This window comes from Acartia tonsa, chromosome 1 (genome assembly GCF_053477335.1).
Source record: "Acartia tonsa isolate MP-2025a chromosome 1, ASM5347733v1, whole genome shotgun sequence".
Classification (NCBI taxonomy): Eukaryota; Metazoa; Arthropoda; class Copepoda; order Calanoida; family Acartiidae; genus Acartia; species Acartia tonsa.
In genome coordinates this window covers 43,125,510-43,148,776 of record NC_137260.1, presented here as the reverse complement: position 1 = coordinate 43,148,776, position 23,267 = coordinate 43,125,510, and the positions used below count along the sequence as shown (strand labels likewise).

At 31.4% G+C, this 23,267-nt stretch overlaps 1 protein-coding gene and 1 long non-coding RNA gene across 2 annotated transcripts in view; both read left to right on the top strand.

The window, feature by feature from the left end:
• Nucleotides 1–22,951, top strand: part of LOC145322174 (uncharacterized) — a 30,318-nt gene extending 7,367 nt beyond the window's left edge. The window contains exons 7-12 of the mRNA XM_080164379.1: nucleotides 130–230; nucleotides 828–914; nucleotides 1,813–1,852; nucleotides 6,000–6,023; nucleotides 21,373–21,490; nucleotides 22,581–22,951. Of these exons, the coding sequence (XP_080020505.1) occupies nucleotides 130–230; nucleotides 828–914; nucleotides 1,813–1,852; nucleotides 6,000–6,023; nucleotides 21,373–21,490; nucleotides 22,581–22,693 (483 nt within the window). The 3' untranslated portion in view covers nucleotides 22,694–22,951. The remainder of the gene's footprint in view (nucleotides 1–129; nucleotides 231–827; nucleotides 915–1,812; nucleotides 1,853–5,999; nucleotides 6,024–21,372; nucleotides 21,491–22,580) is intronic.
• LOC145320273 (uncharacterized) lies at nucleotides 7,591–10,532 on the top strand. Its single transcript, XR_013880143.1, has 2 exons — nucleotides 7,591–7,987; nucleotides 8,719–10,532. It is a non-coding gene; the product is annotated as an uncharacterized LOC145320273 (long non-coding RNA).
• Nucleotides 22,952–23,267: the final 316 nt, after the last annotated feature.

Below are 23,267 nucleotides of genomic sequence, written 5' to 3'. Positions count from 1 at the left end.
GGAATTTCGAATGAAGCTACATGATATTTACTTATCTGAGTGTTTAACTAATTTTAATTTTGTTTGTATAACAATATCTACAGTATTTTACTGAAACTCTATGTTAATTATTAAAAAGTTTTAATTCAGGCCCTGGAAGAGTATAGAAAGAAGAAGAGAGAAAGACAGGAGGCACTAGAGCGGGGAGAGACATTAGAGAATGGTGATGAGGGAGCTGAAGCTGATCAGGAACAAATCCTTCATTTTTTTAAAGAGGAGTTAGTTATTAATTTCTTTAGTTCAAGTTGTATGTTTAAATCAAGAATAAGAATCAATCAAGTTTGGCTTTCTTTCATGTTTCAACAACAACTTTACCTTACCAGACAACAAGATTAAAAATTTAACTAGCTGACAAATAAAAATAAGTGGTCAAAAGCAGTTTACGATAAAATGTTCCTGGTTACGATAATCTCAAATAATCTTTGAACTTTATAGGCTTCTAACGGCCAAACAGCTGATCGAATAGATTATGCTTACACAAAATATTAACTAACTAAAAAAAGGCCTACAAATAATCTGGAATAGTCATTAATCAATAATGCACAGTTATTTCGCAGTGCACATGAATGCGTAAAAAAGACTTCTATTACGCATTATTTCTTCAGTGAAGCTTTCCCTGTGCACCATTAGCTATTCCAAATTATTTGTAGACGTTCATATGCCGCCTAAAACATTCAGCTGTTTGACAGCAAGCAGCCATAAATTTATTTAAGATAATCGTTACCAGTATAAACATTTTACTGTGAACTGCACTAGATCCAAAATAATTGTGGATTTGACTTTAAGGAGGATGAGGGTAAGGAAGAAGGAGGAGCAGAAGAAGAGGAAACAAATGAGGCACAGACTACACCGACAAAAACAAAGGCTAAAAGAAGGTAAGTGTTTAGGTTTATAAGGTTAGTTTGTTTAGGTATAGTAAGGTTAGATAATTTGAACCATAATAACAAACATTATTCTTAAAGATTCTTAAATTGAAGTGGATGGGGGTGTTAACAAACCAATTATTTTATTTAAAATGCGCATGTAAAATCATTAAACCAAGTAAAAAATTTCTCTAGGAAAAAAATGTGTGCGTCCCTACCCTTAATGGGCTTTGCTATAAAAATTGGTGGAAGGGTTCCAACCCCCACATATATAGATTTGGTTTTTTTTGGCACTACCACCAAATAGCCTAAAACCATCCCAAGACCATACTCAAAAACCAACTTACTTCTGCTGTATTTTGAATACATAAAATTTTAATTGACAATGACTAATGTTAAAGTTATCAAACAAAGTTACAACAAATATTTGAGAAAAAAAGTTTGAAAATGATAGCAAAACTTTAAATTGCATTTAAAATTAATGCTTATGCAACCTAGTAATTTTATGAAAATGAATGAAAACAATCTTTCACAAACAAAACAAATAGTTTTATTTCAGTTCAGAAACATTTACTGTATGCACTAACTATTTTTCAGTATGGGTTAATAATCTCATAGCTTTATGAAAATTTCCACGAAAAAGAACATATAAATCACATACAAATCATTCCTATGATTTTAAATTTTCCTATCTTCATACAAATTGCTATGGATGATTTCTCTTTGGATTATGGAGGTATCTTCTCATAAACTAGTTATAAATCGTCCCTGAATCTTAGAAGAAGCTCCACTGTAAAGAAGAAATAAATCGGTCAAGCGGGTAGCAATTTCTTAATTTATACACAAACAGTCATCCTGTTACTTTTATAAAAGGATTAATATACATATATTAATGCTATATTTATTTCAGAGCTAGTAGAACAAAACGTATCCAGAAAATTTCCTCCAAGGTAAAATATATAATAATTATAAACTCCGGGAGTGAGGGGACATTTGTCTGTAAATCATACGGGTACCCAAATTTTATACACCGATATAGCTCATTCGTTTGGCCTGTCAAATCTTGATCGACATTACTTGGATGTTGCACCAGATTTCCATGTACTTTTAATTCCGTTTTGAATGCTTATATGAGTTTTCTTTGCTTTAATTCTCATTTTCACGCGCCTTACGTTGCATAGAACCAGAAATTACATTAGTCAAAGCAGATTTTACATCTTTTGTTTGCTGCTAAAAGTCAAAATAAAAAAAAATTCATCTACTACGCTTTAACCGAAAGAAAGCCATACCATTATGAAATTCTGAGAAGTGTAAAATAAATTTAAACTGAAATGAAACCTTCAAAAAAATGCAGTTTAATATCAATAAAGTTTGCAATTCATTTCTAGTTTTTGTGTTTGTTTGTTTGTTGACTGTTTTCACTTTGTTTTTTGAAAAGAAGCTACTCTTTAAACATCTTATGGATTAATGTGTTTCATTTTGTCTGTAGTTACACTCTTTTTATTAATATATAACACATTTGCCTTTTTTGTACTTAATCATTGTAATAATACTTTAAAAATGTATTTATATTTTTTCTTAAATTTTCTAACAGAGAAAGAGATGATTTCTCTTTTTTGTTTGTTTGAATTTTTAAGTAGAGGTTTGCAAAAGAATAATAAAGAGGGATATGTCCCTACCCATGAAAACAGAAGGGGGGGGGGCATAGGCGTCCAAGGGGTGGGGTAATGGGCCATTTGGCACCCCCAAACGATTTTGGGGGTGCCGTAGGCACCCCCAAAATTTTGTGAACAATACCCCCCCAAAATTGAATGTTCTTAAAAAAAATTTTACTGAAATTTTTTTTTTGGGGGGGGAGGGAGTAATCCCCGCCCCCCCCCCCCCAAAAAAAAGTCATAGTGTGACTCGAGCCTTGAGGTGTAATATATTTTATGTTCCTCGTTTGGTCTCCTAATAGTTAATGAAAAGTATATCCTAAATGGCTTTTAATAGTTTATTTTAGGATAGGTTATATTGGTTTAGGTGATTGCCCCACATGGTTAAGCAATTGGCCCCCCGCAGGGGCTAGAAATAGGAGAGAAGCTTGTTGCCACAAAAGGGACTATACCCCATTATAGTCCATCCAGTTAAAACAGTTCTTAACCATGATAACAAAAAATTTAATAGTTTGATCATGTTTTATTTGCTTGGGCCTTTATAAGGGCTAAAACCACCCCGGGGATCTATGATGTAATTGTAAAGCACTGAAGATTCCATAAAATAGTTACCTAACTAAATTAAATATTTCATTAAATAATGAAAAAGAATTTCTATAGGCGATTTCTTTTGGGAGGATGTCAGGGTGTCTCAAAACTAGTTATAAAACTTACCAGGACCTATAAGACGCTTCACTTTAAAGTATAATCATATTAGTTCATTGGTTAGTGAGTTAATTATTGTATTTTTATGTTCTAAAGAATGAGATACTACTATATATTTGAATAGTAGTGGCGCCCTTAGCATCTAAGAACTCGTGTTTTCTAAAGGGTAAAAAGGGAGGAGAAAAATAGCCTAAAACCACTCAAAGGATTGACCTATAATAGTGTGGAACCATCATGGGATCTAAGTGAAGCTTTCCTAAAAAGGAGAACTCAGTATTAAAAGTAATGAAATCTGAAGCTATAGTCAAATAAACCTTACTTACTACTTTATGTTATAGGATAGTACTTATTAACTTAATAGATTAGGTAGGTGCTTTTTTTACATAATTAAATTACCCCCCCCAAAAATTTTACCCCCGGGGTAAATTAGTTTGGGGGGGGTAATTACCCCCCCCAACAGATTTGGGGGGAGTATTTACCCCCCCCCCCAACAGACTTTAGGGGGGGTAATTACCCCCCCCAATCAAATTTTACCCCCTGGGTAAAAATTTTGGGGGGGGTAAACAAAAATTTCGGCGCGCTTCGCGCGCCATTTTACCCCCCCCAAACACCAATTACCCCCCCCCCAAAATTTTTTTACCCCCCCCCAAAAAAAAAGCTTGGACGCCCCTGGGGGGGGGGGGTGTGGATACACCAGGGCAAGGGTCTAATACTGCTCCCTTATAAAGCCAAGGGGAATTTCAAGGTAAAAAAGTAAAACCGCTCTTAAATTTAAGGGGAGTGTTTATTTTTTTTCTTTTGAGTGGATGGGTGGGTGCTGATTACATCCCCCTTATAATAAAAATACACCCCTAGTGTTGTTTGTAATTCAACTCCTAAATCTCAAAACCCCTCTATGTTGGTTTATTGGAAGGTGTTAATATTTTTGGGAACGCGAAGTATTTATACTGAACATTATTGTTCTTGTTCTATCTTTCCTTATTCCATCCTATTTACTTGTCAATATACAAGATCAAAATATTAAAAGGACATTCTTTCAAATTATTATAATGTTGTTTGTTAAAAATATCTTGTCTATCAGGAGGAATTGATACATTATTACTTAAATATTACACCATATTTTCATGTTCTCTAATAAAGTGAAAATAGCAGCGGGCCAAAATAACGATATCCCCCCCCCCTAATGCTTGATGAAAGAACTAACTAATAAATTTGTTCCATGCTAGTAACCTAAATTGACGACAATTTTTCCACTGTCATAATATCCACGTCTATTCAATATATCAATTTCTATAGTAGGCTTTGGTATATACCCCAAAATACTAAGGATTATTACTAATATAATCAATAATGATAGTAAAATAATAACCATAAAGAATTACTTAGAAATAAATATCGTGTAATTAAAATGAGTTTACAAGACCTAACGATATTTTCGATATGCCATATTGTGCATGTACATAAGAAGAAAGGAAAGGGGTTTCAAAAGAGAAATGGAATATAGGGATAAAATTTACTAATTTATATGATTCACTAGCGGCTTCGCCCCTAGCCTCTAGGGGCTTTGCCCAAGAGGTTTAATCAAATAATTTTTTTTTTTTTTTTTTTTTGGGGGGGGGGGGCGGGGGGTTAGTTAACCCCACTTTTTAAATTTTATTTTTAAGAAGAAAAAAAAAAAAATTTTTGGGGGGGGGGGTAATTTCCATTTTTTGGGGGGGTTGGGGGTGTCCCAACCCCCAAGAAAATAGTTATAAATCTTCCCGGGACCTATGAGAAGCTACCCTGTAAAGGAGAACCCGATCGGTTCAGCGGTTAGCGAGATCCTTCGCTACAAACAGACAGACAAACAAACAAACAGACAGACAAACAGACAGACAAACAGACATCGTTCTACTTTGTATTATAGATATGGAAAATCATAAAATCATAAAGCTTAACAAATTCTATTAATTATTTAATTTTGATATATCTCTTCATTTTTTTTATGTTTTTATATGTCCCTTTAAAATGAAATTTTGCATTAAACTCTACAATATATCTTTCTAGTGCATTAAATATATATTTTTATATAATAGAAGAGCGGGAATTCATACTATTATTTTCAAGTCATAGGTATGATATAAGCATTTTAAATATCATAAAACTTCTATTGTTTTTGTTTCTTCATTTAAATTTTTGAACAGATGAAATTGGACCTATTATGCCATAGAACAAGTTTCTTACACATAGGTCATGTTTCTTAGCCCATTAGGTAAAATCTATTCTATAAATCCCTAATAGAATTTTGTTGTATTTAACCCATTATGCAATAGAGCAAATTTCTCATGTATGACTGGATGAAATTGTTTCTTGACCATGGTCAAATGAAAGAATGAGTAAATGCTAATTTTTTTGTCTTATATTCATCAAACTTCTTCGAAATAAATTAATATCTAGTGGATTAGAACCGGTTCAAACTGGTTTTAATCTTTTAATATTTAATTTTAATATCCGCGGAAAGCTGTCTATGATACGATGCAATTAATAACAATTAATAACTATTCTTCAACTTAACATTTTTATGAATTCAGTAACTATTCTGGTACCAAATATTATCAATTCGACATCTAATTTAAAAATTGACAAAAACACACCCCCTTATTAACAGTGTTTTTTTCTAATTGTAGAAATGACAGAACCACTAATGGTATGAAAGAAGGTACTTGATGATACTAATTATTTTTTTTTATATTTTCAGGAAGGAAGAAAGAATTCTGACCAGGCAATTGATTATTGACCATTATAAATAATTATTTCTAAAATATGAAAGGACAACATAATTCCTCATTTTTTTTGTTTTTTTTAAAAACTTATACATTATATTTCATAAAATACCAAAGTAATACCTCTTAATTAACCTTTTCATTTCATGGCCTTTGTCTAAAAGTCCTAAATGTGATTGTGCATGGTAATAAGTCCCAACCGTTCTAGGATAAAGTATTTACCCTACTCATGTTAGGAATGTCATAACAGCAGCAAGCCAACTTTTAACGTCTTTAGTTATGGTGAGATTAAGGCCGAGATGATATATACAAAATATAAAGCTCATGTGTGGTTGTATACATTATGAATATCGGAGCCGGCTCTAACATACTCTTTTGGGATTTGGGAGCCGATTTTTCTTCAATTCATAATGTAAGTGTAATATGACACCAGGGCCATGAGAATGGAATGTTGAATTCATATTGTACTAGCTCCGACTTTGGCTCCAGACATTTACAATATAGATTTTACTTCTTATTTTAAAAATATTGCATAAAAAAACACTAAACTTTGCCTTTTTTTCCATATCTATATCAATATCTGTCTATCTATCTATCTATCTATCTATCTATCTATCTATCTATCTATCTATCTATCTATCTATCTATCTATCTATCTATCTATCTATCTATCTATCTATCTATCTATCTATCTATCTATCTATCTATCTATCTATCTATCTATCTATCTATCTATCTATCTATCTATCTATCTATCTATCTATCTATCTATCTATCTATCTATCTATCTATCTATCTATCTATCTATCTATCTATCTATCTATCTATCTATCTATCTATCTATCTATCTATCTATCTATCTATCTATCTATCTATCTATCTATCTATCTATCTATCTATCTATCTATCTATCTATCTATCTATCTATCTATCTATCTATCTATCTATCTATCTATCTATCTATCTATCTATCTATCTATCTATCTATCTATCTATCTATCTATCTATCTATCTATCTATCTATCTATCTATCTATCTATCTATCTATCTATCTATCTATCTATCTATCTATCTATCTATCTATCTATCTATCTATCTATCTATCTATCTATCTATCTATCTATCTATCTATCTATCTATCTATCTATCTATCTATCTATCTATCTATCTATCTATCTATCTATCTATCTATCTATCTATCTATCTATCTATCTATCTATCTATCTATCTATCTATCTATCTATCTATCTATCTATCTATCTATCTATCTATCTATCTATCTATCTATCTATCTATCTATCTATCTATCTATCTATCTATCTATCTATCTATCTATCTATCTATCTATCTATCTATCTATCTATCTATCTATCTGTCTATCTATCTATCTGTCTATCTATCTATCTGTCTATCTATCTGTCTATCTATCTGTCTGTCTATCTATCTGTCTATCTATCTGTCTATCTATCTGTCTATCTATCTGTCTATCTATCTGTCTATCTATCTATCTATCTATCTATCTATCTATCTATCTATCTATCTATCTATCTATCTATCTATCTATCTATCTATCTATCTATCTATCTATCTGTCTATCTATCTATCTATCTGTCTAACTATCTATCTATCTATCAATCTATCTATATCTATCTAGCTATCTATTTATTTGTCTGTCTCTTTATCGATCTCTATCTATCTATCTATTAAGCTTTTTGTCTATCTATCTATCTAAGGAAGTGATAATCTGTGTCTGTCTCTACTAAAAAAATGACCTCTTCCCCTCACAATTTTTTGTTTAAAAATTGATATGAAAATGGGGTAATCAACTTCCCCCCCCCCCCAAAAAAAAAAAAATTACCATCATTTTACTTTTTCTTTTAGAGTTTAACTCCCTCCCCCCACCTGAAATGCCCTAAGAAAGCCTCTAGGGGAGTAGCCGCTAGTATTAAGATAAAAAGCTGAGGTGGATACTTAAAACATTGTCAACGTCTTGAAGTCTTGCAGTCTTCAAGTATTTTGGCAAAAAGTAATTCTTAAAAACTTTTTCTTGAAGAGCTACTCTTTGAAGACAAGTCTTCAAGTAGGTAGTTGAAGACGTCTTCGAAGTGTTCTCAATTTACATCGAACAGTGTGTGTATGTTAGTCTGCAAATTAGGCACTTTTCTTTAGTGGGGGGGGAATATATTCCTATAGGGTGACAAACAAGTATTTTCACAATTTTTTTTATTTTAATATTTATTTAATATTTCCACGGATAGTAAAATTAAATATCATAAGTTTATTATCAATTTCTATTTTCCGAGGGCCCGATGCTTTATTTTATTATTCGGTGAGAATTGTTTATTATACAATACAAAATCCTATTATAAATGGTTTTATGCTATTTTCTACCCTTTGAATATATAGTTCCTAAATGCTAGGTGCGAAATCGCTTGTGATTTTCAGTTTGAAAAAATGTAAATAAAACTTGAGAAAAAAAGTTGTTAATTCTTATTAATGACATAATATTAGGAGGGAAAGCGAGAGGATTTTTTAACGCAAAATTACGCAAAGCTACACAAAACTTGACGTCTCTTCAAAAGTGTCTTGAAGTGTTTTTAAGAAGAGGAAAAAATTTAACCTCGAGTCTCGGAAGACTGAGTCGTCGAACGTGTCTTCAAGTGTTTTTAATGTTTTTAAGTATCCACCTCTGAGAAAATAAATATAAATAAGCATAAATATTTCATTGCAGAGCTACTCTTTAGCTTTTTTTATCATTCTAAATATATTTCTTTATAACTGGTCTATATATCTGTCTATATTTAAATAGAGGGGAAGGGAATTAGTATTAAATAGTTATTTTATCTGAAAGCTCAATATTTACTTGTATCTAAACCTTGAAAAGCAATAATCAAAGTAAGACCTAGCTAATGTCTTTGCATGGCCTCTATAATCTAAATCAAATCTATTATAATATCAATTTAGAATTTATCAAATCTTATTTTCTTTAGTTATGCTATAGATAATGATATGATTGTCCTTGTTGGATGCATAGTTTAATCTTCGCGTGGGACATTTAACGAACTTTCCCTTAGATCTTATGTAAATTGAGATAACAGAATAGAGTGTGCATAGAAATTGTTGACATCCCACTTAATGAAATCATCCTCTACCATTATTTTTAATTGTAGATGAAAATCGTTTGAAAAGCCTTCATAAAACATATTGTACACGTAAAAGTTTTCTTTTAAAAAGATGAATTCTGGCTTACTATCGTTTAGAACATAATCTAAAAATAATGCAAGTTAATGTATAAAATATGATAGAAAAACACAAAAATTGAGGGCATGTTCTGTTGAACTTATTATATTACATTTTGAACATAAATTTGATTCAGCTAACTTAAATTTGTAAAGTTTATTTCTACTATTTAGAGTTCTATTCATTTGTTCAAGATAATTGGCATGTTAAATATTTTTTTAATGAAATATTAAGCATTTCTTTGTTTGGAATACATAACTGATCACTTACTCTAGTTTTTAATGCAGGTAGCTCACATGAGTTTTTATTTCTATAAATTAGTTTAAAATGAAGAGAGAAAACAGATTTGTTCTTTAAAAAAACTGTTCCAATTGGAATCAAAAGTTGTTTTGCTCTCTTCATGCTAAACACACAATCTCTAGGAAAAGCTGTTTTTGTTGACTCTACTAGTTTACTCAATTTATTTATTCAAGAAACATCTCTAATTGTATTTGATAGATCAGATTTTATGTATGGCAAAAATAATACTTTATCATCAATTTTTCTTGTTTCAAATATGGAAGCAATGGTTAGCTTTTTAGCTTTAAGTAATACATTTTAATCATGTTTATTAAAAGGTGTTGAAATATAAGCAAAATTTGATGAGATAATGGGGGATTGAAAGAAAGTGATTGGTTCATGCTCTAAATCATAAAAAACTCGCTTAGCTTATGAAAATAATTACCACCTGCACATGGATAAAGACTCTTAAAAAAATTTTTATGCTCAATGATTGTTTTATAACTAAATGTAGGTAACATTGCTTGAATGTTTAGATGTTTATGCTCTAAAATTAAGCTAATGGTAGTATCATTATGCTGAGAAGAAAATCTTAGACAATTCATAAAACTATTTAGCCATATTGAAAATGCTTGGGTGTCAGGTTTTAGAAAGTTCAAACCACCCTGAGTGAAATCTTGTTCTATACTATTTTGTGAAATATTATATCTGTATGATATTTTCCCATCAGGATTTCTATTAGACCATAAAAACTTTGAAATAATTTTCCAAATTGATTTACAATATTTGTTTTAAAAGAGAAGTTTTTCTAGAATTAGGGTCGGTCCGCCTGTCTGTACGTCCGTCTGAAACGGTTAGCTTTTTCCAAAAAGTTTTAAATTTTTTCTTTTAAATATATACTAAATAAAATTATATATATAATATGTGATCAATTTGTTGTTCATATTATATTTCAGAATCAATTTCAGAATAAATATTTTTTTACTTCACTTTTATTTTTTTTAAAGCGAAGATTTTCTATAATTAAGGTCAGTCAGTCCATAACGGATAGCCTTTTCGTTAATTTAGGCTTTTTAGAATTGTCCTAGCGATTTCAAACTTTGCATGATGATTCCTGTAGTAATTAGGTACGATTTAGAAAGCGTAGCAACTCTATAATCGTTACCAAAATGTCCGTAAACATGATCTAGATAGATAGATAGATAGATAGATAGATAGATAGATAGATAGATAGAAAGATAGATAGATAGATAGATAGATAGATAGATAGATAGATAGATAGATAGATAGATAGATAGATAGATAGATAGATAGATAGATAGATAGATAGATAGATAGAAAGATAGATAGATAGATAGAAAAATAGATAGAAAAATAGATAGGAATATAGATGGATAGAATCAAATAAAAAGAAATAGCCTAAAATCTGTCTATATAACAATAGTAAGCTTCCCTGACAATTTAAGAATGAATAGTTGTACGAGCCGTTGGACATAAGCTCCCTATGTTCCCCTTGAATTAACCTTTACAGATCTAAGTAAACAAGAATGACAATATTCATAAAAACGAGGTTCAAGATATCAAAATATCAGACGAATATTGATTTAATCTTACAACCAATCATTATTACAAACTTTTGTGGTTCAGAGAATCATTTGAGGTAAAATACAATATCGGATTTGGAATCACCATTAATTATAAACTGTTAATGGCTTTGTTTTTTTTTATTTTTTTTTGTATTTTTTATTATTGAGGGTTTCCGTTTAAAAGTCAAAAGTTTCAATCTTTTTAAAAATAGTATTAAAGTAAGCCTAAACGACAATTGTATCGAAATATTGATCTGAGAGAGAACTTTTCAAAAGGAGATATGTTAGGCTTATTGAGCCGGACATTTAGAAGACTTAAACTCGTTGGTAGCTCAATCCTAGCTAAACTGAAATGAAAAACCTATACAAAATTTTCTGAGAGGCCAAAATTCTAATATGTGTTTTTGTATACGTTTTTCTTTGTCATTATGCGTCTTCAATTATGATTATCAAATTTATTCATTCTTTAGATTAAAATTATTGGTTAAAAAGTTGGAACATTTTAAAATTAAAGAAGCCAGTATACTTATCAATTTAAAAAAGAAGTACCCAAAGTTTTCACACTCTACATGTGTTAATGTTCTATGGTCCTTCGTTTTTAGAGCTTTGCTTTTATGGATGTTGTCATCCTTGTTTTCTTAACAGTAAAAGATAAATTTACACTTAATGCTCACTGATATAGAATCTTCACTGTCTATCTTCAATGGCAGCTGAGAAAATTGCATGTCCCCCATAGCGTTACAGACTGGCGGACTGATGAATAGACAAAGTAAACTAAAGAGAAGCTTCGCTACTAATAAATAAATTAACTTCTAAGATTGTTCTATGTTTCTTAACTCCTTAAATATGAAAAAAGTTTTAATTTATGATTTAAAAAAGAATGAATATTAAAAGGTTAAAAGTATTGTAATAGAGGGTCGTGGTACCCTCCCCTGAAATAGTTAAGAACCTTACAAGGACCTATAAAAAGCTACATTGTAAAAGAAAACCATCTCGGTTCGCTGGTTAGCGAGATCATTCGATACACACAGACAAAACAAACACACATACACACACTGTTACTTTAATATAAGTTATTTTAGTTAATAATTTTTTAAATTGAAAAATTTACACAAATTTACCAAAACAAGGATGACAACATCAGACAAAATAAATTTGTTGCAAAATAAATTAAATACTAAACATGCTTTCATCTCTAGGGTTGCTCTGTATCTAAAGGATAGAAAAGAGCTTCAAAAATAGCTTAAAACCAAGACTTAAATCTAAAATTTAAATAGCCCAAAACCATTACAGGACCTTTGGAATTACATACACTCAATTATTTTTAATATTTTCAAATAAATTAAGCTTTCTTAGAGGCAAAGTAGTCTGAAAATTATACTGGTGCTCAAAGTTTTGCAAACACATTATCTCGGATGTTCGCCCAAAATATTAGAAATAAGATGATTAAATTTTCCCTAGCTACCAAATTTTCTCATTTCTGCTAAGATAGTCTAAAACGTATCTAAATATTGGTTTTAGACGAGGGACTTTGGAATTATATCTCCCGCTCATTGAGACGGTTCTGTAGAGTATTTAACCTCGACTGTAGGTCAATCCTAGCTCAAATGAGAGAAAAAATAAAAGACGCATAAAAATTCGGGGTATGGCTCACTCAATTTGCTAGGATAGACCTACAGTCAATGTTAAATACTCTACAGAACCGGCTCAATGAGCCTAAGAGAAAACTTTGAATAACTAAAGTCAATATTTCGATATGTTTTCCGGGGTAAGGCTCACTTTCAAATTTTCAAAAAATCAGAAAAAGTTTGGTCCAGTATCAAAAAATTAATTTTACACTAGGGGTTGTTTGGAATTATATCTCCAACTCATTGGGCCGGTTCTGTAGAGTATTTAACATCGACTGTAGGTCAATCCTAGCTCAAATGAGAGAAAAAAATAAATACGCATGAAAAATTCTTGGAATCTCAGAAACGCCTAATAATTTTTTGCAATATTTATTTCTCATTTCTGCTAGGATTGAGCTACAGGCGATGTTAAGTACTCTACAGAACGGTCTCAATGAGCTACACTTAGATATCCTAGGAACTCATAGTCTAAAATGAAGATTTCCATACGTTTTACAGAATAATCTAATTGGTGTATAGACATCTAAAATATGGGACCTTGTTGTCCTAGGAATCAATATTCCAAAAATCAGATCAATAGCATAAACATCATACAAATAAACGTTAAAAATCAGCTTGTTTTAAATGGACATTTGGTTTCTGGTAATGATCATAGAGTGGCTATGCTTTTAAAATTTTACATAATTATTATTGGAATCATCATGCAAAGTTTGAAAACAATTCAAAATTACAAACTGATGACCATGCAGACAGACCCTTATTAGAGTTTTCTTTAAAAAAAGGTTTTCTAATAAAAAAATTCAAACTGTATAATGTCATGGATCTTTAGGGATAAGACAAAAAATGATAATTTTAGTAACATCCAAATAATTTTACACGAAATTACCACACTTGTAGATGAAAAAATTATGTACAACCCCAAAGATGATACACAAAATAACCTGTTCTGTAGATTATGATTAGTGGTTGAAACGTTTAGTCACTCAACTTTATGAAAAGTCAAGAAAAATCCACAAAGTTGTTAATCCAACAATTAGTAAACTTTATTTTAAAATTTGGGGACTAGTGTAATAAACAATCCATTGTCCCCTCTCTCTCTCTCTTAGGTTAACACTAAAAATTTCAGCTTTCTATGAAATTTATATTTCCCCTTAGCCGTACAGATGGATGGACGGACAGACACACAAAGTTATTTATAGAGTAACATTGCTACTAAAAAGAATATAACATAAAAATATAACATAAAATGACATTTAAAGTTTTTTTATTACCAATTTGTTATAACTATAACTAGAGATCTAAAGGGATTAGACAATGGCCGATAAATTGATAAACAAAAATAATCTATCTATCTATCCATCTATCCATCTATCTTTAACCTAAATAGCCTAACAATGAAATTTGTAAAATTCGCTTGGAAATTTGTATTGATCCCTCCTCCAAATAGCTTAAAACCTACCCTGGAACTCAGTATAACTTCCCTAAAAATTTTGTTATTATCGGTCCAGCCGTTTATAAGATCTTAGTTGACATACATACACACATACATACAGAACAATAAATTGATAAATAGGACAGGTTGTCTGATTAGAACAAAAATTGTTATCTAGTGTCGCATCCCCCTCATTAAAATAGCATATAACCTATGATTTACCTCTTAAGTAGATAAGTCTTTAAAAAAAATTAGTAAATAATGCTGTTCAGTGGTCATACAAACCATCAAACATCAAAGTTTGTCTTTGTAAAAGCTGAGAAAATGAGAAAGGACATTAGTGATAGACCGACGTACAATATGATTTATAAGTAGATGGCATTAATCATAAAATTTTTTAAGGGGAGGGTAATTTGTGTTTGGGGGGGGGGGTAAAAAGCGCGCTTCGCTCGCCTTAAGTTGTTTTACCCCCCAAAAAAAATGTTACCCGGGGGTAAAATTTGCTTGGGGGGGGATTACACCCCCCCTGAAATCTTATGGGAGGGGACGGGGGGTAAATACCCCCGTGATAAACTGTCGGGGTGGGGAGTAATTTAATTTTTTTTTGTTAATAATTGGGAAAATGGTACTTCTTTGAATAGACATTGTTTAGACATACCCAGTGCATTGTTAAATGAAAGGGCCATTGCAAACTATAACATATATTTTTATTTTTTATCATGGTTCAGAACTGTTTTAATCTGGTGGAACTATATAGTCTTTTGAATTTGGGCGGTAGTAAAAAATCTTGAAAGTGGAAGAAGTTAAGCGCGCGAAGCTTGCCGGAATTTTTTGTTAGGGATTATTCATTGTTTGGAGGGTGTAAATACCCCCTCCTTAATGGGTAGGGGTAATTTTTATATGGGGGGGGGGGGGGAGGTAACACAACTTTAACCCATCCCCCCCGCCTTGGACGTCATTGCTCAATTGTATAGGACCTATTAGAAGTTTAATTGTAAAGAAGAATCACATTGATTTTGCATTTAGTATAGACAGACACAGATCCTGTTACTCTATTTTAAGGACTAGCTGCTAGGCTTTTATTTTTATTAGAAGAAAAGGGTACATATCTCCTACATAAATTGATGTCATCTGGAGGGTTACAGACAGACTAGCCAACTAATTAAGGCAAAGAGTAGATACTCAATTATCAGGGTATTACAGGCTGATGGAATAAGTAAATCATATATTAGATGCTCAACGGTATCGAGAATATTTTCAATCAAAATTAAAGCAGTCTATCTGTAATGTCAGATAGGAATTTGTGATTCACCCTCAGACTGATATTTATATATACAAATTATAGATATGCTTTGCATAAAAAAAATATCCTCCTAGAATATAAAGTAAAGCTTTTTTGTTTGTAGCGAAGGATCTCGCTAACCACTGAACCGATATGGTTCTCCTTTAGAGAGAAACTTCGTATAGGCCCTGAGATGGTTTTAGGCTATTTTATTTTTATAAATAAGTCTGGGTATGGTTTTAAGCTTTTTTCTGCCCTTCTTTATCCCTTCGAATATAGAGCCCCTAGATGCTAGGGGCGCAGCCGCAAGTTTAATAAAAAAGCAAGGACAGCAGTGAAGTTTAGGGTACTTTCCCACAAAGTGCATATCGAGAAATGAAAGCACATTGCCATATATCAGAAATTAATTGTAAATGTGGTGGGATGGGTTTTTGCCATATGCCTAACCCCTCCATGGGGCCCTAACTCAGCGAAGTTTACACCTGATGTGTCCTAACTCTGGATGAGTTAATAATTATATATTTATTATACATTTTTATTCTGATTATTAAGTTATGGCACTCTACAAGTGTTAATGTTCGTTTGTCCTTCCGTTTCAGAGCTTCGCTTTTATGGATGCTGTCATCCTTGTTAAGTATTGTCCTAGTTTTTAAAAGCGAAGCTTTTCTATAATTAGGGTCCGTTATTTCGTCCGTCCGTAACGGATAGCTTTTTTCGTTAATTTAGGCATTTTAGAATTGTCCTGTCAAATGCAAACTTTGCATGATGATTCCTCTAGTACTTAGGTAGGATTTAGAAAGCGTAGCAACCCTATTAGCGTTACCAGAATGTCCGTACGTCCATTTTAAACATGTTGATTTTTTTACTTTTTAACAACAATTTTATATGTGATAAAATGATCCGATTGATCTGATTTTTGGAATACTGATTCCTTTTACAATAAGGTACAATATTTTGAGCGAGGCATCTCTATATAATTAAGTCCTAAAAATGTCAGTATGTCTTAAAAAAGAATTCTGTATTTAAGAAGTTTTGCAACAAATTTACGTACAAATTTGTCAAAACTTATAAATTCATATTTTGTATATAAAGTTCTGGGACTCTATACAAGAGTTAATGTTCATCTGTCTTACAGTTTCAGAACTTGGCTTTTATGGATGTTGTCATTCTTGTTAGAATAATTTTTAGGTAAAGGGAAAATATTTATAGATTGAATATTGATATTATTTGTATTAACAAGTTTAAAATTGAAACTGCGATATATTATTACTTGAATATTACATCAGTATTTCATTTTCTCTATTAAAGTGAAACTGCAGCGAGCCAAAATAACGATTATCACCTTGACCCAATCCCCTCAACTCCTACCTCCAACCCAACTTTAACTGTCCTTTATCTGTCTATTTGTGTATCGATCTGGCTGTCTTTTTCATATATACTTTTTTTTAATGTAGCCATTTCTGATTCAAAAAATATATATTTCCAGAAAAATGTAAATGCGTGTTGAAAATAATCTGTTATAATTATTTGCTCAAACTTAAGGTCGGGAAAAAGGTGTCGTGTATCTCGACCAGTTGGCTAAAATTGAAATTTCTTTTTCTTTAAAAACAAGGATGACAACATCCATAAAAGCGAAACTCTAAGACAATTAGACGAGTGTTAGAATTGAAAAAAATTTTAAAAACTGCTGAAATACAGGATAATGTTTAAGGACATAAATATATATCGAAAATAATATCACATACAAATTTGTTGTTAAAAAAGTTAAAATCAGCTTGTTTAAAATGGACGTACGAACATTCTAATAACGATTATAAATTGTACCTATCTCCTACAGGAATCCCCATGAAATGAAATTCTAACATGCCTAAAGTAACGGAAAAAACGGACGGACCAAACATAATCATAAAAAGCTTTGCTTTTAAAAATCATGTATTACATAATAGTTGAAAGGAAACAGTGGGTCATAAATAAGTTTTAAACATTTCTCGGACCTTAAGGGATAAGATATTGGAGGATAAATTAAATTACCCCATCTCTACATCAATTGTTGAAAAGTTTGAAACCAACAAATAGAATTTAAATAAAGGTACCCAAAGTTTTTTAGTCTACAAATAAGATAAAGTAGTTAGAAAGCTTTGTGTACCAGTGAAATTTATAGTCCAATGTCCCCTCCATCCCTGACATATATACCCATTTTTTCCTTGCTTTTGTAGAAAAAAATATTTAAACATTCCACCCCCCCCCCCCCTCACAATGAGTATGTTCATATCTATATATATATATATCTATCTATCTATCTCCTTCAAATAGCTTAAAACTTACCATATTAATTTTATTATAATTGGTCCAGCCGTTACTAAGATCTTATTACATACACACATACATACAGATTGATAAATAGGACAGGTTGTGTGATTAAAATATATTAAAGAGCTAGTGTCGCATCCCCCATTAAAATAGCATAAAACCTATGATCTTTAAAACCCCCCTGAAAATTTTGCAATAATCGTTCCAGCAGTTTTCGAGATCTTAGTTGACAATCTCCATCCACCCCCCCCTTTGCAATAATCGTTCCAGCAACTTAAACTCAACCCGAGACCTACATTAAACTTCCCTGAAAATTTTGTATTGATCAGTCCAGCGGTTAAAAGTTGTGTGATTTAACTGTTTATGAGATCTTTGTTATCACATAAATACAGAGAGATTGATTTATAGAATAGTCAATAAGATTTGCCGTTTTATAGATCTTAATTAAAATAAATAAATCCCAATAAATAAATGTTTGTAACATTCATTCAAGCCGTTTACAAGATTTTAATTAACAAATATAATAGGTTGAGCGATTTTTAAGCAGTATATTTTTCGAGTATTTTAAGAAAAATTTATTATTTTACAAAAAAATGTAAAAAATGTAAAAAATGTCTATTTCTTGAAAACATAGTGGAGATTTTGTCAAATATTTAATTTTTTTCCCGGAGCCGGCTCCGAAAAACTGAAAAACATAATGTTAAAAACATAATGTAATTTACTTATAAAGTTTACTTATACTACACTATGAATTTCAATTTTCGGAGCCGACTGGCTCTCGGAGCTGGCTCCTCAGTTCATGTTGTATACAATAAATTTAATTTTCTAGTAAGTGTACCTATCTTGAAAACAGGTGTGCCAATGTTAGTAGGTTTATCTAACTTTCAAGTATTTTTTACTAGAAATTTTTAATTCTTTAGTACCAATCCGCTGGATTAGAGTCGGTTCTGAGGCAGATTGAAAAGTCATGCATCGTTATGACTTTAAGAAATTTTCTACGAATAATAAAATAAAAATCATAATATTAATATCAGCTTTGCTAGCCGGGGCCTCCTTATAATTTTTCATTTTACCATCTGCGGAAAAATGTTTAAAATACTATGCGATTAATGACTTCTACATATTGTTTAACCATTTTGTTGGAAAATTTGAGAGATAATTTGTATTCCATTTATGAGTTACTTATAAAGAATTTCCAGATAAATTTAGTTTCAGCCAAAACAAATAAGAATCAGCAGAGGAGTTTCTCTTTAACAATAATAATCTTCTTGGAATTGTTAGAAATTATTATAAAGTTTTTAGTTATAACTTTTTTATTATAATTGAGTAGGAACAGGAAAATGATAACTTTCCAGTATTATGTCATAACTAATTGCTATAGGCTCGACTCCCCTGTTCAACTTCTCTGCTATTTTTATATCGTCAATATACTATTATAAGTTATGACTTTATTGCTAAAGATGATAGTTGAATATGTTCATCGACAATGTCAATGTGTTATTTTAAAATGGATTTATCATTTATTACTTGGATCTAACACTGGATTTTTATGTTCTCTAATAAAGTGTATCACGCAGCGAGCTAAAATAACCCCCTCTCCTCCTACTGGATGAACGAAGTGATTAATAAATGACAGGGGAAATAGCAGCCTATATTGTTGACATTTTTCTACTGTCACAATATCTACGTATATTCTGCATTCATTGTCTTAAGCAGTCTTAAGGCGACATACGCTATTGAAACTTTATTGCAGCCATTGGTATCCAGTTTAACAGGTCAGACTAGAAATTATTAACAACAAAGACCTGATACACCATTTATTGTTCTTTTTGATTACTTAGGTATTGCCTTTTTTTCAATAAAGTAGTTACTCTATAAATAATTTATGCATCTGACTATAAAAAAACCTAAATTTTAAAGGAACGATTAAGCGCTTCTTTGGCTGAGGGCAGTTGTAAACTTGGCGGCTGCGAATGAATATGAATTATGATACCTTTTTGGCTTTATTTTTAATAGCCATATTACTTGGAAAGGGGGAAGAAGAAATGAGGGGCTTATTCCATCCATTCTTGTATAAAATACCCACTTTATATAAAACCCATAGAACGCTTTCTTTTAAATATAAAACACTTAGTCAAGCTATCGACGAGATTTTACTGAACACAGAAAAACTGATAGTCACAACCAACAACTTTTGTAATAAGGGAATGAAGTTATTTATTACAATTAATTGATTTGCATGTTGTCGTTCTTGTTTATTTTATTTCATGATAAGACGAATCAAATACAATTTGATATCGACTCTTCTTATTATGTAACTGTGTTCAATAAGAAATTTACAACAGTACTAGTGATGCAAGTAATGGGTAGTAGCTGATATATCAATATTCTATTAAATACAAAATGAAAATTTAGGCTTGTATTTGGGGGAATTTCCATATTCCTTTATTTTGTAAGACGGGAAGCTCATACTATAAAAAAATATTTTATTAAGAAGCCTAAATCAAAATTTTAATTTAGGGTTGGTCTATCATTAATGTTCCTGGGACATCTAGAAGTCAAAAGTAGGAATTAAACATAAAAAATTATAAAAAGGGTCAGCAAAAGTTATATTCATCTTATCTTTATTCTCTCCTAATTTTATCATAAAGTGTAAAATTTATAGTATCTGTAAGGAAAAATTCATTCTCTAAATTGTATCCTTAAATTCTGCATTTGTTTCATGTTTACTTATCCTATTTTATAAAGTAGTAAGAAAATAATTTAGTCTGAAACTTTAGATTTCAATAACTACTGAACTTCTTGAGTTCTCCTTCTTAAGGAAGCTTCAAATAAGTCCAGGGACAGTTTATGAAGTTGTTCTGGTCCCGTCTTAGCCCTGAAATTACAGAGCCACAGGATGCTAGGGGCCCAACCATATATTGCATTTAGAAGGAGGGAGGCAAATATTATGAAACTGGCAACTGTTTAATGGAATGAGAGGTTGACAGACTGTTATTGTTTTGATAGTGCAATATTATTTGATATCTGTACTGTAGGTACTGAACGGGTATGGGCAGATATTAAGTGATTTAAATTCTTTTTATTCTAAAGAGTTTTCTGCTTAAAATGGTTATTAAAGGCTGACAAAAAGAAAATAACGAGGTAGATTTTAATCAAGAAATACATTAACCAAGGACCAAGGAGTAGGGGGGGGGGGGGGGGTTGGATAAAATGAGGGTTAAAAAAAGTTTGGGTAGAGGTTAATCTAATGTATTTCCAACAAAAAATTAAGGGGGGTTGGGGAAGGGGTGTTTGTTAAAATAGATTGAAATTATTGAGTGTAAAATCATAAATATAATGGTAAAATTATTTCTAAACATTTACTGCGCTCCAAAAGTGAATTTATTAATCTTAATATTAATATGTATATTCATGGGAAAGTTGTACTTAAACGGTAAGTATCTATATTGAAATAGGTTTAATCAAGTGTTCCATCTGTTTGCCAGACAAGGACAAACTATAAATAAAAGAGGCCTGTTAATCTTTTTAGATTTCATCCATATTAGTGATTGTAATAAGTAGAACATGGCCAATAATTCTGTTATACAGACCCGTAAATCTCGCAAGGATGAGAAGAACAGTCTCGAGGTTTATGGTAACCGGAACCGTCGCAGCAGCCTGGTGGAAACCTCTGGTAAAGGCATGCTGGAGCTTCCAACATTTCCAGGTATAAAGTATTTGGATCATGGAAAGAAAACGAAGTAGCGGGTCTTTATCGTACTTCACATTAGCTTTTGATAGGTTATTTTAGGTTAGGTTAGGTGATTGCCCTGCAGGGTTAGAGCCCCACCACAGCGGCGAGATATAGGAGAAAAGCTACTGTGAAAATACGATGGAACCCGCCACTTCGTTTTCTTTTTTATTGTTGCGAAGCTGTTCTACAGGTTAAACGTGAGTCGATATATATGTCTAATTGGGAAGGCCATGTAAATAAAAACTTACACATGTTTTTAATTATTTAAGCATATATGGGTTCTGTATTGAAAGGGGTAAAAAAGGAATAGAAAAGTAACCTAAAACCATCCCAAGGCTTAAATCTAAAAATACATTAGCCTAAAACCATCCTAGGACCTTATTATTTGCATAGAAAGGAGAACTCAACCAGTTCAGAAGTTATTAAAATCTTAAACTTCAAACAAAAAACCTTACTGTTTTATGTTTTAGCTATTAGAATTTTAAATTGCATATGTTGATTTAAACAAACGTTGATTTATATTGTAGGAATGGATATATAATATACTTGATATTGACAGTGAAAAATTTTCGTCAATTTTGTTGCTAATATGAACATCATTTATTGGTTTATTCTTTGATCTAGTAGGATGAAAGGGGATGGGTAAATGGGGAGTATCGTTTTTTAGCCAGTTGAGATTACCCCTATAATTAGAGTACTAGCGGCTACGCCCCTTGAGGCCTCTAGTGGCATTTTAAATGTTTGCTTTTAAAAAATAATACGTTACCTACCTACGATACCTTGCAATGTGACGTAGGAGTCTCTATTCGAGAAAAAAATATTTTATATTTTTTTTATTTCTCTTGGGAGGTTGGTGGTACCCTCCCCCAAAATAGTTATAAACCTTCCCGGGAACTATGAGAAGCTACCCTGTTAAGGAGAACCCGATAGGTTCAGCGGTTAGCGAAATCCTTCGGTACAAACAAACACACAGACACACAAACAGACAGACATCCTGTTACTTTAGTATAAGGATATGACAATCTGGCGCAACATACAAATAATATTATATCGATTAATGTAGGAAGAGAACGGCGGGGAAGCCTACGACGTGCAAGTACTCCAGTCACCGTTAAAATCAACGATAAAGACGTAGACATCAAACGCAACGGCCTCAAAGGTTTAAAACTGGCATAAAACCATCGGAATTAATAAACTGGATATATACTATGTATATTTATTTTGTAGTTGGGTAAAAATAGAGAGAATAATAAACGGTGAAATACAAGTATATATTAGAATAGAGAATTATACATTAAATTTGTTTGTCTTTTAAATTTGAAATCTTTAAAAGTGAAATTATATATAAACTTATTCTATAATGAAAACTTAATTAAAAAGTGTAAAAGTGATAAAAATAAAAAAAGACAGAAGAAATTAAATTCTCATATCCAAGTACAGTAATGAAATTTACCGTTTAAAGCAATTGTGGTATCTAAAAAAGATGACATAATTCATAAAATCAAGCTCTAAAATCAAACGAGCATTTGATTTCGTTAGAAAAATACTTACATTTTAGGGCTTGATTTAACAGATGCTTTGCTTATAATATTTACCTTGTTGTACTTGGAATCAATATCCTTATTATAGAATAACAGGATGTCTGTTTGTTTGTTTGTCTTTATCGAAGGATCTCGTTAACCGCTAAACGGGTCTGGTTTTCCTTAACAGGGTAGCTTGTCATAAGTCCCGGGAAGGTTTATAAATATTT